At 45.9% G+C, this 14,433-nt stretch overlaps 1 protein-coding gene across 1 annotated transcript in view; it reads left to right on the top strand.

Moving 5' to 3' along the window:
* The window catches only part of HGF (hepatocyte growth factor (hepapoietin A; scatter factor)), a 94,375-nt gene that overhangs the window by 73,545 nt on the left and 6,397 nt on the right, over positions 1–14,433 (top strand). Inside the window, 4 exon segments of the mRNA XM_015411278.1 lie at positions 1,236–1,327; positions 7,024–7,153; positions 7,535–7,641; positions 10,455–10,600. Coding sequence (XP_015266764.1) covers positions 1,236–1,327; positions 7,024–7,153; positions 7,535–7,641; positions 10,455–10,600 — 475 coding nt within the window.

Raw genomic sequence — 14,433 nt, 5'->3', positions numbered from 1 at the left:
AATGACAGCCCCAGGGTGTGCCAGAAGTGTTCAGGAACTGGAATGACAGGGCCACGGAGTGGATTGACAGCCCCAGGGTGTGCCAGGAGTGTTCAGGAACTGGAATGACAGGGCCACGAAGTGGAATGAGAACCCCAGGGTGTGCCAGGAGTGTTCAGGAACCGGAATGACAGGCCACAGAGTAGATTGACAGCCCCAGGGTGTGCCAGGAGTGTTCAGGAACTGGATTGGAATGACAACCTCAGGGTGGAGCAGGAGTGTTCAGGAACTGGAATGGCAGGGCCAAGAGTGGAATGACAGCCCCAGGGTGTGCCAGAAGTGTTCAGGAACTGGAATGACAGGGCCACGGAGTGGATTGACAGCCCCAGGGTGTGCCAGGAGTGTTCAGGAACTGGAATGACAGGGCCAGGAGTGTTCAGGAACTGGAATGACAGCCCCAGGGTTCAGAATGTTTTTTCCCCTGTTTTCCTCCTTTAAAAACTAGGTGCGTCTTATGGTCAGGTGCGTCTTATGGTCCGAAAAATACGGTAATTGCTGTCTGTTTTGTAGACTGAAAACAAAAATTAAAATTTCTAGAAAGCCAACAAAGCACTGTCAGCAGGGCTTTTTTTTGTAGAAAAAGCCCAGCAGAAACTCATTAACATAATAGGACACGCTCCTGACAGTACAGATCATTAGCATATTAGGCCACACCCCATGATTTCCCTTGGGTTGCCTGGGAACCCCACGGCTGTGGGGGCCCCGGGCAAGCCGACCCTTGGACAGGCTGGGGAAGGCATGGGGAGGCATTTAAATGCCTCCCCGAACCTTCCAGGGCCCCCGTGGCCTGCCCGCCTCAGAGTCACCGGGGGGGTCGCTCTCCAGGCCTTCCCTCTGTAGCCACGCACACAGAGGTTTTGGCTGTAGAGGGCGTGGCCAACTCTGAAGCCAGCCGGAACTCCGTTCCTGTGTGTTCCTGCCCAAAAATAGCCCTGACTGTTAGACACCTGTATGAGCAGGATCATTTCTCCCTAAAGGCCATAATTTGTAGGAAATAACATCAATTAAAATACGAGCAACCAGGAGCTTGTGATTTTCTTTTCCAGCTTTGTCTGGGCAAAAATCTGTGAAGGTAGCTTCATCTTCTGAGACCCTTAAATGCTAGAGCAAAATGCAATGGATAAGTAACAAAATGTTGTGAAATATATACTAGCAACTATGACTAGTAAAAACTGTTCCCATTTGTTCCCCTACAGGAGCAGACATATCTGTGGAGGTTCATTAATAAAGGAGGATTGGGTCTTGACAGCAAGGCAGTGTTTTCCATCTCGGTAAAGTAAATTTTTTTGTTAGTACAGACATCATGTGACAAATAGATATTTTTCTTGTGTAGTTTGCAGTAAGGATGTTTTCCATCTCAATACTTTCTAGAACAATAGCATCTACAAATCTGTAATCAGCATCAATTTTTGTCTTCATACAAATGATACAATCACAAAACAAATCAATTGCAAAAAATTAGGAAATGCCAAATTTCTGTTTAGCCAGGAATCTAGATACAAGACAATGGATTGGATTCAACCAACTGGTGAAAAAGAGGGGGGGGTCCCCTTTACCATCTAAAAGATCAGGGCTATTTTTGGGCAGGAACGCACAGGAATGGAGTTCTGGCTGGCTTCCAAGTTGGCCACACCCAGCAGGAACTCATTAGCATAATAGGCCACACCCAACAGCAGAAACTCATTAGGATTGGCTACATTAGGGGTGTGTGGCCTAACATGCAAAGGAGTTCCTGCTACAAAAAAAGGCCCTGGGTAAACAGAATAAGAAGCAAAAGGTGGGTGTGGCTGGATGAGCACACTTCTGGTAACATGGGGGTGTGGCCTAATATGCCAATGAGTTGTGCTATCAGGGGTGTGGCCAATTATGCTAATGAGTTCCTGCTGGGCTTTTTCTACAAAAAAAGCCCTGTAAAAGATCATGCTGGTGATAATGGGACTTGCGTAGGCCATGTTGGGGAGCAGAGGAATTGGGTGAGATTGAACAAAAAAGCTGGCTAAATCCAACCCGATAACATTCTGAGAAGCTTAGACGCAGGCTGCTTCTGCTTAAGAAATGCTCTTGAAAGACATATGATTATGTGATGTAGTAATTAGAGCCATGACACTCACTTCACGGAGAGCCACGTTTGCAAGTACCATCAACCAAAAGAACCATATGACTTCAGTGTGTCATCCCACCGAACATGCACATTCAATAATATAAGATATAACTATTAATATTGAATATATAACCTTATTAATTTCCAGAGTATGTCTGTGCATGGAAGGTTATCTCTCCCTACCTGCAGAGTGCAAGGGGGCTGGACTAGATGACCTGCAAGGTCCCTTCCGACTCTGACATTCTATGATTCTATGATGCCACGGTTGCAGCTTAGGCAGCCTCTGTGTATCTAAAGGGAGGGAAAAGGCTTCCGTTTCTCATTCCCTACTCAGCATGAGGCACAGCAGGTCAGGTGAGACAGTGAGGATTGCCATGGTGCCTGGAGGACAGCAAACTGGCTGTGTAAAGAATAAAACCAACACCACCCCACTGTGTCCAGGTGGATGCCGTGGTGGTGGTGTTTTTTGGGGGGAGGGTTTGTCTCTGCAGCCAGCTGGGATGAGAGCATGGAGGCTGTGGAGAATGGTGAAGGGCTGCTGGGGTGGATGGCCCTTTACTTCCATCTCTGGCATGAGGCCTGTTATTCATGGAGGCTCAGCACTGACCCATCCTCCAACAGCTGTTGGTAGGTGGGAACCACCTGCAAAACACAGGCCCTACCAAGCACTGGCCTTGCCCACTCTTCTAGAAGGTGCCATGTTGTGTCCGCTGACCGCCACCAGAGGCCAGCGCACACTCCTGAGCTTCAGTCCAGAGTAACAATAGGGACTAGGATCCTAGTCCCTCCACTGGGGGAACCAATGGGACCGTGGCGGGAGATTCAAACCCACCAATGGGACCCAGGGGTGTGTCCCCTGGTTGTGTATATAGTTGGCCTGCCGGCCGTTGTTCCTTGTCTTTGTTGTGTTCTGAATAAAGCGTGCTATGCACCACGTCGTTGTTTGTCGTTCGTCCACGCGGCAACCCACTACACAATATGCCACATGGGAGAACAGTGATCAGAAGAGCCACAGGTGGCATGTTAAAGAGCCACATGTGACTCCTGAGTGAGTATCACTGTTATCAGAAGGTCAAATTAGGACACTGGATGTTTGTATTCAAATCTCCAGTCAGCCATGAAGCCCTTGGGGGATCCATCTATTTAAATTGTCTCTCAGCAGCGTGACCTTTCTCACAGGACAGAGTAGAGTAGAATTAGGGGAACCATATACTGTGCCGTGACCACTTTTTAAAAAGCAAATTAAATATCTAATAATATTAAGAAGTAAATGAAACCAGGAAATGCATATTATGTGAGAGCTGGAAATAAACCATTTTTTAAATGACAGTTGTTATCACAGAACAGTTTTAAAGATGCTTCCATCAAAATCATTTCCCCGTCCTAGTATACTGATTGGTTTCATGATCTATTTCACCGGAGGGTGTTTTAAAATTCAGAATGTCTTTTTTATAGTTAATGCAGCAGAATATAATGACTGTATTGATGGGATTAATGTTGATGACCCCCCCCCCCCATGAAGGATAAATCTCCTGGATATATTCATTTTATTAAAAACAATATCAAGAAGATTCAAACTGATAGAAAAGGGGAACAGTCTTGATTTGTAGTGATTGCACTGATGTTGTTATGTCAAACATGTGAGCATAGTAAACCCATGTGACTGACTGCAGATTATAAGCTTTCACTTAATTTGAAAATGGTCTAGTCCTCCACAATTGTAGACTGCAAAGGCACAGGCTGCTAAGTGTGTTATGTTAATATCTCAGACCTGTTTCAAGGTTTTTAGGACATTGTCCCAGCTTTATTTGTACTTGAAGTGGCAATTCTGGAATTACCGCCTAAAACCATACTCAAAAACGACCTTCCTTTATGAACAGCAAGTGGTGTTTATCTATTTCCAGAGAAAGGCTGATATCTCTTAATAACTTTGCACAAGCTTGATGTACTACAAGTGGGGACCCGCAAGAAACTTGCAGGAGTGGCTATCTCATTCTTCCCACCTCTGCTTCTTCCTCTCTCCCCCTACTTCTCTCACACTCTCTCCTTCCTGCCACACCACTTTTCTTACTCTCTCTCCCCTCCATGCCTGTCATTTCCTTTCTGCCCCCACCCCATCACTCTTTCTGCCCCTGTCGATCTCCAGGAAACACAACAAATTGCCCAAATATTCCTCTTAGGGTTGCCAGCTCAATGTTGGGAAATTCCTGGAGATTTGGGAGTGGAGCCTCGGCTTTCATAGGGTAGCTGCTGTTGAACAGTAGCAAGCAGCCAAGCCTAGTTGAATCATATAAGTCAGGTGATATCAAGTCACCCAGAAGGTGCTCCTAGGCCTAGGTTTTCCAGCCTTCAGGTGGGACCTGGAGATCCCACAGAATTACAACTGAACTCTAGACAACAGAGATCTGTCCCCCTGGAGAAAATGGGTGGACTCTGTGGCATATCCAATGGAGGCCTCTCCCATTCCCAAACTTTGCACTCTTCAGACTTCACCACAGAACCTCCAGGAATCTCCCAACCCGGAGTGGGCAATCCTAGTCCCAGACCTGGCTCCAAACCCCCAGCTATTTAGCCATTCATACTGCAGGATGAATCCTTCCCAGTCCCAGGCCCAGTCCTGCTTTTTGCTCCCCCCCCCAGCCAGTCTATCTCTCACTGTTGATGCAATGGGGCCTGGAGTAGATCCCTGCGGTAGCCATTTCAAAAGGTATTGGGGGGATCCAACCCTCCCTGAGGTGTTTTTTTTAAAGTTTTTGGATTTTTCTGCAGGTCCAGAGAGTCCCCCGAGTCTGTAGAAAAGTCTGATGGGGGAAAGTGTGCCCCCTATCTGCAGAAATAAGTATCCACACACATAGGAGACTGTTGAGAATTAGATATATAGATAGTATACATATACATTGTTTAACCTACCAGATTGCTTGTGGGCCTCTGACAGATTATGGTGCCCAGTTTTTCCCTGTTGTCTCTAAGCAATCATGCTGTCCCAAGGTCTTGCAAAGCATTATGTTTAGGGGCAGAATGGTTCTTTAATTTACCAAGACAGTTCCCTCTGGACTGAGCTGCATTAGAGGCCAAGATTTCACTCAGCCATGGCTCCTATTATAAGGACATAAGGGCCATTTTCTTCTGCTTAGTCCACAGCTATTTTCACATCTATGACAGCCTCTCCCACTCCCCTCCCTCAGAGGCAAGATTTTCTTTCCCTTCTTTGACTGAACCACCCTAGTTGGCTGTTTTCTTCTTTCCTGAAGAATTCTGGCTGTCCCACCCTGTCACAGTATAATATTTTGGCTGTTTGCTCAGCCCAGGAACTTGAGAGAAGGAATGGGAGCCCCCTTTAATTTATACAATTTAAATGGCACTTGAGAAGTTTTTATATTCCAAATTAACAAAATATTTTATTCAACATAGAGGGGAAAAGTCAGGTGAAATCAGGGGTAAAATTTATGAGGTAACTCAATATAGATAATTCTGAGGTAAAATTAGTACATGCACAGACTTTAGTTCTTATATTTCAGGCTAATGAGAATTTCTTAAACTATTCACAGTTACTTAAAATCTTTATGCTGAGAGACTTTTGTTCCAGTGTTTTCCCCAAACACTGCAGTACACTTTCTTTGAGTATTCTCTGACTCTTTTGGGTTCCAGAAGGCTGGTACACTGACCAGGACCCAAACCCCTTCTGTAAACACAAAGTCTTCTTGCGTTTTACCTTCTCTTGAAACACCGGTACTCCTTGAGTTTTTAACTGACTCTTAAGGTCTCCAAAGGCAGTTTCTAACCACACGAGACCAAGATTCTCTCCAGTCTTCAAAGCTAACTCTTCAGCACTAACTCCCTGTTTACTGGGTAGGGAAATTCTCCTCTCACTTGAAGATCTATCCCCTTTCCTTGGCCCAAATGAGAGTCTCCATCTAAGTACCTACTCATCCTTGCCAACTTTTCCCAGTTCTCCTGTCTGTATTAAACTGCTCTCAGTCAGGGCTGAATTCCAAAACTGTCAGTACTTGACTCTTCTCAGCTAGGGCTGAAATCAGACAGAATTCTCCTCAGCATCCAGTTCAGAAGTCCTTCTCTCCTCAGCTGATGCTAACCAATCAGCTCTCTTGGAACAGCCTGTCACTCAAGGCTTTCTGGCTCTGTGAAGAATTAACCCTTCACAATCCTTTTTTCTGTTTACACAGCACTTCTAAGCTTTTAAAAGTGCAGTCCATCACAACATCCCATTCTGAGCCACTGGCAGCAGAAGAGGAAGTGACATCTACTGCTTATATCAGCCCTCTGAGGGCCTTGCATGCCTAGTGCCAAGGAATGGACTGTAGGTGTGCGAACTCCAGGTTGGGAAATTCATGGAGATTTGGGTGTGGAGATTGGGGAGGGTGGGGTTTGGGGAGGGAGAAACCTCAGCAGGGTATAATGACATAGAGTCCACCCTCCAAAGTGGTGGTTTTCTCTTGGGAACGCAACTATTTTATCTGGAAATCAGTTGACCAGGAGATTTCCAGGCCCCACCTGGAGGTTGGCAGCCCTGCCTACACATGTAAGTGCTGTGACATCAGAGCAGATCAGTCAGTGAGATTGAGAGACGTACAGAGGATGTTTCTGCCAAAGAGAAATTTTGTTTCTGACAAGGAGAATTTTGAGGGAAACAAAAGTAAGGAATGGTGAGGGAGTCCAGGGCCATCAGGAGGAATACTTGACAGCCTTTGTAGCTCTTCAGACTGATAGGGCCCTTAGCTGCTTCATTTACAGTTAGCTGCAGCCATCTAGCTTATGTGTTACTGGGTAACCATGGGAAAGAGGACCAAGGAGGAGGATGTGAATGCCGACTACCTTATTCAAAGCTCCAATGTCTTCTGCTTCCCTTAGGTACAATTTGAAAGACTATCAAGCCTGGCTTGGGATACATAACGTGGAAAGAGCACTTGAGGAAAAACACAGGCAGGTTCTGAACATCTCCCAGCTGGTATATGGCCCTAAAGGATCAGACTTGGTATTGCTGAAACTTTCCAGGTTCGTAGTTGATTTTTAAAGGACTACTCAAAGGGCCTTTCTTGTTGTTTTCAAAATGAAAAAATGAGATGATAGTGAGAATATGCAGGAACATGACTTCAGGCTCTGTTTGGGTTAGGGATGAGGATTAAAGACTTAAACCACAGGATTTATTGAAAAGGATGTAACTGGAAATAGCATTAATGGGTATTGTGGTGTAAGATTCTGCATGCAGTCTTCCAAAATTAAGTTTTGATCTTGTTAGGAATTTGCATGTAACAGGAAATGTGGTTCTGGATATTGTCACCTCCTTTGTGGCATGAATTCCATTTTTAAATGGGAATTATTTTTAAGAATAAGCCTATCTCTGCTTTGTTCGGTATGTGTTTTTCCTGCTTGTAGACCAGCAGTCAGCAGTGAGGCTGTAGGGATCATCAGGTTATCTGTTTCTGGATGTACCATTCCAGAAGGCACCACTTGCAGTGTGTATGGATGGGGACACACAGGAGGTAAGAGAGTTTGGTTTTTAAATGGAAGATAGCAATGTCTGTGGTTTCCAGTTTATGTGCATTTTATGTATATGAGTGATTGATAAAGATATATGAGTGACGTATGTGCCATTTACTGCTTAGGACAAAGTTGCCACATAATGGTAAATTGGAGAAATACCAGGGAAGTCAGAATGAAATAAACAGGTTTCCAAAGCATGGATGGTGTGTGTATGTGAACATGTGTGTACAGTTCCCTGTCTGCAGTCCACAGAAACATTAATGCAGATTGTGGGTGTCTTAGGAATCTGTACCTGGTGAAGAAATTAATAAAATGATCTTTAAAAAGGCAGGGATTAGTGTTACCACCTGAAGTAAATGAATTAGCTGTCTGGAGTTGATTTCAATAGGCTTAGACTATTGGAGGAACTCTGTATAGGATTGCGCTACAAGACTTTTTCTATCATTGGCATGTGTGAACATGCAATAGTGGCTTTTCAGCAAATAAAGATATTGTCTTGCTTCTGTTGGCACACTAAATCAACAGCAGCACAGATATACACAGCAGTCTTTGGCAAGGAGCTTGTCCAATGCAGAGCAAAATCACACCTTAAATTCAAGCACCATTTAATCAGTCTATCAAGGCAGCAAATTCCAAAAAGGGTAATTACAGGACTCAGAGTCAAGGCACATGCCAAAGGCTATGAGGAGAAGGCAGGTACAGTAAATCACAGGAACAACACTAACAGGCAGCAGGCAGATGAACAGCAGTGAGGGTGTAAATCAGCAGATCACAGTCACCCTGCTTCCATGACAGTCTGCCTCTCGGCTGCTGCTTATAACCCACAACTGGTCTTTTGCTTGTGCTGGGTCATTCTACCACAGGTGCAAACCATTACAGCACACCAGAGTACCAATCCTGGTGATGCCTAAGGGCTCTCCTGTGGTTTTAATGAGGGCTGAGTTTGGTATCCCATCCTTGAAAGCCAGGGCTAATCTTAGAGTCCTGTCTTATTGGAAGAAAGGCCTAGAACATTCTCAGGATTCATTTGGAAGTAAATGTTTTTACTCTCTCCTAAAACTTGTCGAGACCTACAAGGAACATCTGGGCCTTATACAATCAAAGTACATTATCCCAAATGATCTGTTAACAGCTAACAGTTCAAAGCGGGAGTTGAGGGAATAGGTATTTAACGTGGATGGGAAATTAGATAGTAATGCAATCAGTCAATCTAGAGTGGCCCCTTTCTTCAACTTATTTAAAAAAGATCATACTAGGTCATCTTACCTAAAGACTTTAACAACAATGAAATTAAGGTTGGCCTTTACCAACTTAAGATCTCTATGGTTTGCACCGGCTGATTAAGAACTCTATGGTTTGCACCGGCTGATTGCCCCCTTATGACTTTGTATGTGTGGCACTGGAGCAGTAGATGATTTGACCCATTACATTTTGAGATGCCCTCTTCTTTTGCCCCCTCAAAATAAATTTATCACTAGTATCTTATCTCTGCAGGAAGGTGTTTGACGACGACCTAATTTGGCTCTGTATTTATATGACCTTGTTGGATATTAATTTAATTTGTATTTACCTTGGAGTTTTATCATGTAGGATTTTATGCATTTTTTGTATTGTTATGACCTATGGTCAACACAACAAATTACTACTACGACACCAGAGTACCTAACTGATCGCAATCTCCCTAGTTCGGATCCTGCAGAGACTCATCTGCATTAGCCGGAAATGAATCTGCTGAGCTGCCAGCTGGCCACTCTGGCACCTGGCCTGCATGTTCCTCCTAGCCCAGCTTTTCTGGCACTTCAGGGACGCAGTGATGATGGAGGTGATGCTAACTACCACACCCTTTCTGCTGCCTGTCCCAACCCCAATGGCTGCGACAGGGGTACACTAACCTTGGGCTGAAATCTCCTTCTAAAACTGAAGGAATCACCTCCTCTTGTAAAGCATCCATTGTTAGTTGTAAACATGAGCCCATCTCAACCACTCCCTCCTCATCCGAGGCGGCTTCTGCATTTCCCAGCTCCACAACTCCTGGGTGGCCCATGGCAGATATGCCCACAGTCTACTGTTACCTTTCCCAGGCCTAGAGAACCAATTGGTGACACATATCATAAAATCTAGCCTTGAACGTGTATTTTGTATGTTATCAACACGTTAGGAATTGAGAATGAAGACCCTGTTCATGCCTCAGTCTGCTAAATTTACATGCACTCACCTGAGTAGCAGTGCCTGCAAAAAAGATTCTTTCCTCCACAATGTTTTGGATACTTCATTAATGCTGCGATAATAAGCACAATTATTTGGAAGTAGCTTCCACTGAAATCTGTGGACTTTGAGCCAATTTAGATGAGACACTGGAAATCTGTGATCAGCAACTCCTACCCCTTTAAAATTCCATCAAAGCTGCTGCAAGGAAATGTGGCTGATTTGAATCTGAACTGTAGCATTGGTGGCGAGGTGTTAACCCTTCCCCCTGCTGTTTTCCCAGTGTATATCCCTCCCCACAGGCTGCTATTAGCCTTGCTAGGAAAACAATTCTCAATGTTGAGAATTAATTATTAAGATGTGCTCAGGATGAAGTGCAAATCTGATAAATATCTATATCTTTTATTAAATTGTGAAGTTAATTGTGTATATAATGATATGTAACTATGGCTACTCTGTTGTGTTGCTTAATGTGAATAAATATAGATGCAGAATTAAGCAGGGGAAGTAGTTTCCTGGGATGGAGTAAAGAATCGCTGAAGGGATTGCATCTCTCCCTCTCGTTGAGGAAGTATCTGAATCACATGTTTCTGTATTTTGATTTTAGACATCTCTTTTGATGGGGTCCTTCGAGAAGCAAATATGATCATTGTGGGAAATGAACAGTGTAATCAGGGATTTAAAGGAAGAGTGGTCATGAAAGAGTCAGAAATGTGTGCCAGAGCTGAGCGCATTGGCAGTGGAACTTGTGAAGTAAGTAAAGAAAGATGTTGGAACTCTACAGATGCTTTTTTTAAAAAAAAATCTGAAATAATGTCTTCTATCTTTAAATCTAAGGGAGCATGAAATTCAGTTTCAGTGAACATTACCATCAAGAAACCTTACCTTAGAAAATCCTCTTCCAACACCTTTCTCTGGTCAGAGCTTTCAGGTTATGAAGTGTGTTGTTCATACCTACATTTGGTTTATAGAAAGCCCTTCCCTTCCTGCATCCCATGCTGAAGAGTCGCAAATTCTTATGGGCCAAGCTTCTCTGTAAAAAGCTAAAGTCAGAGTTAGGTGGCTGATGGAAATTGTTGGTCTCTTGGCAGTGAAATCTTTCAGCACATTGAACCAGGCTGTCACTGTCCTTAATCACCTGGGAGTTTTCCTGCATTCCATGAGAACAGAAAGTTGTAGTTGTGTGCTTAGATTGTAGTGTCGTAGTGGTTCATGGTCCATTCTCATCTATCCTGGTTAAGAAGATGCTAAAAATGGGTGTAAAATGGCGGGGTGCAGAACAGGTTTACTTTGCAGTCCTCAGAGCATAATGGGCCCACCTGAGTGGAAGAAGGAAGGGAACAAGCAATAATCACATCAAAAACTGATTTTGGAATGAAAATGGGCCACAGCTTTACTTATTACATCAGATGGAGCACTGGTGCAGCCTAGTGCAGGATCCAGAATGCATCAGGTGACCCATCTGTTGGCCAATATATCACATCCCCAGCCCGCCTTCTGAGGGAATCAAGAGTGGCAAGCCAGTGGTCCAACAAAGGCACAAGCCTCTAGGTGGAACCTTTGCTACCTGGGAGTGGAGCCAGGCAACCGCTCCTGAGCTGAACATGCTGTTAAGACTCAACCCCAAGACCCCTTGGCACAGCCACTACCACCCCTCAATGGATCCTGCTCGATGCCTAAAACCACCACAAGTGCTGGGCGGGAACCACCCTGCTCTTGCCAAAGCTCTTGCTGCTGCTGCAACCAACAAAGAAGGGTGTCCCACAAACTGTGAAGCCATAAGTCCTGACCCCACCAGGACAAATATACCCTGTCAGCCCAGTAAAAGGGAGCCAACTTTAAAGGAAATGTCCTAGTGGTGAATGACAGAGCCACCAGTAGACTCTACAAAGCAGCCTGCAGCCTTGCACAGTTTCCTCTTTACAGAGTCCACCTTATCAGGTGCAGCATCACACACACACCCCATGCCCTCCTCTTGAGCACTTCAGACCAGAATAAATGCACTTGGGGGAAATGTAAATGCAGGGTCTGCAGATCAGCCAACACAAGGTCAATCTATTTCCAAGCAGGCAAGTCGTTTTCTCCAAGCTGGATCATGATAGAATCTGGAGGGCCAGAATATATGATGGCTCGTGATACAGTTGGAAAGAAGGCATCCCAGTGCGTTCCCCTTTGTCCCAACCAAGTAATCTGTAGATGGTCTTCCAGCCCCAACGATGCTCCCCTCCCTGAAGATGCAGTATAGCAGCTGGCCCAGTGCACAGTGCTGTGCCCTACTATTCAAAGTGTTCTACATTGACCTGAGGAGACTAAAATAAAGAGGAATCAGAATGACAGAGCCACCAGTAGACTCTACGGTGTGCTGAAATCTCCAGGGGAAAGCCCGATGGCACTGATCCCTGCCTTCCTAATTCCTGCAAATTGGAAATGTGTGAGAAAAGTGCAGAAATGTGCAGAAACAGGGGGCCAGGGCCTGAGGGGTGTATGGCAAGGTATTCTCTGATGGCGTTCATCTCCATGTGCCAGGGCCCAACCCAAGTGATCACAGTTTGAAGCAGCAACCAGCTCACTACAGTGGAAAGCTCCCAAAAGAAGTCAAGAGTAAAGGAAGCCCAAGAAAAGATGACCTCAGAATTGGACCAGCAAACCACTGGGAGCTGCTGCAGGAGCCCTGCTAGGACCCTAATTGTTATTGGGTGCCGGGAGTCTTGTGCCTGGGGGGCAAGATGCTTCCACCCCTCATTGGCACTGTGAGCCGCAAAAGAATGACAGGAGTCCATGTGATCTTGTGCATTACTAAAGATTGATACTGCTGCAAGGTGTAATGCCATGGTACGGGGTGCTAGGTCCTGTACCCACAAGGATGCCAAATACTGGAGGACCAAAGCCTCAGAGGCTGGCCAAGACCCACCATAGAGAAGTAGAAATCCAGAAAGATGGCCACAGCCTGAGAGTCGGAAAGCCATGTGGAAGGAGTGATGGTGTTGAATACTCCCTGAACAATCAACTGCTGCCAAGGGCCCACAGGTCCTCCAGGAAGGATTCTGGGTGCTGGTTTGCCTTCTGGGCCAAAGCCCAAAACCTCTCCTCCTGAAAGCGAGACATGGCGTCCATGATGTCATTGTCCGTACCTGCTATGTATTATGCTGAAAAAGAGATGTTATGGGACAACTACAGGAGGACAAATCTATGCATCAGGCACACGACCAGGTCAGAGCAAGAAGTTTGGTGATTGATGACCCAGACCATGGCCTGATTGTCACACCAAAACCAAAATCTCCTGTTCCTGAAAGATTCACCCCAAATAATGAATTCTACTAATACTGGGAAAAAATCCAAAAGATGAAATCTCTCAAGATGTCTGAGCCAGCCCAGTCAGATGGCCTATGCCTGGCGCATCAGCAACCAGTGAAAAACATGCCAAACCCAACACTGCCAGAAGCGTCTGAATGAACCTGCATAGAGGAGCCAAAGTCAAGGGGGGGTCTGCCAGATAGACACACCATTGCAAGAGGTTAGGAAAGATAACCAAACTGATAAGTCTGCTTTCATGCCTTTGGTGATTCTAATGTGATGGTGGGGGGAATGGACTCCACTTGTGGACCTAGGAAACTGAGCACAAAAGGCACACCCAATGAAGAAGGACAGCAGGTGGGGAGGTGTTTCAGTCCACCTGGCTCCCAACTGGAACCCCCTCCTTGGGATTAAGCCGCTTTTACCTCCTTGCAACCAAGGCACAGCCAAGCAAGATTGGGGGGTGGGTGCTGGCAGACTAGCAACAAGGAGAGGAACAAAGGAGGCAATGGTCTGCTCTCTCTTAAAGAAGCCATCTCTGGACCCAGCCGAATTGGCCAACTATTGGCCGGTGTCCAATTTGCCCTATTTGGGCAAATTGATAGAGAGGGCAGTGGCGACACAGTTACAGGGCTTTCTGGATGACGCTTCAGTCCTTGATCCTTTCCAGTCCGGCTTTCGCCCGGGTCACGGGACGGAGACTGTCCTGGTTGCCTTGACAGATGATCTCCAAAGGCATCTGGATCAAGGTGGTGTGGCGGCCTTGTTGTTGTTAGATCTGTCAGCCACATTCGATACAGTCGACCATCAGCTGCTGACCCACCGCCTTGCCGACGTGGGGATTCAGGGGCTTGCCCTTCAGTGGTTTGCCTCTTTTCTTCAAGGTCGGGGACAGAGGGTGGCAATTGGGGATCAGCGCTCCCGGAGGTATCCTCTTGAGTGTGGGGTGCCTCAGGGGGCAGTACTCTCCCCAATATTATCCAACATCTATATGTGCCCCCTCGCCCAGATTGCTTGGAGTTATGGGCTAGGGTGCCATCAATTTGTGGATGACACCCAGCTCTATCTAATGTTGGGTGGCCGGTCGGATTCTGACCTGGATGACCTTCATCGGGCACTGCCATATAGCAGGCTGTGGCTGGTTGGCTCAGGCTGAGTCGGCTGAAGCTAAACCCGGTGAAGACAGAGATCCTGGGCTTAAGTCAGGTCGGTTCAGGGTTGGGGCTTCCTCTCCCGGCCTTCGACGGGGTGCCTTTGGTGCCGGAGCCGAGGGTTAGGAGTTTGGGAGTGCT

This window comes from Gekko japonicus, unplaced genomic scaffold, assembly GCF_001447785.1.
Source record: "Gekko japonicus isolate JY-2015 unplaced genomic scaffold, Gekko_japonicus_V1.1 scaffold1867, whole genome shotgun sequence".
NCBI lineage: Eukaryota > Metazoa > Chordata > Lepidosauria > Squamata > Gekkonidae > Gekko > Gekko japonicus.
The sequence above is the reverse complement of the archived record's forward strand: the minus strand, read 5'-3'. Positions and strand labels throughout refer to the sequence as shown.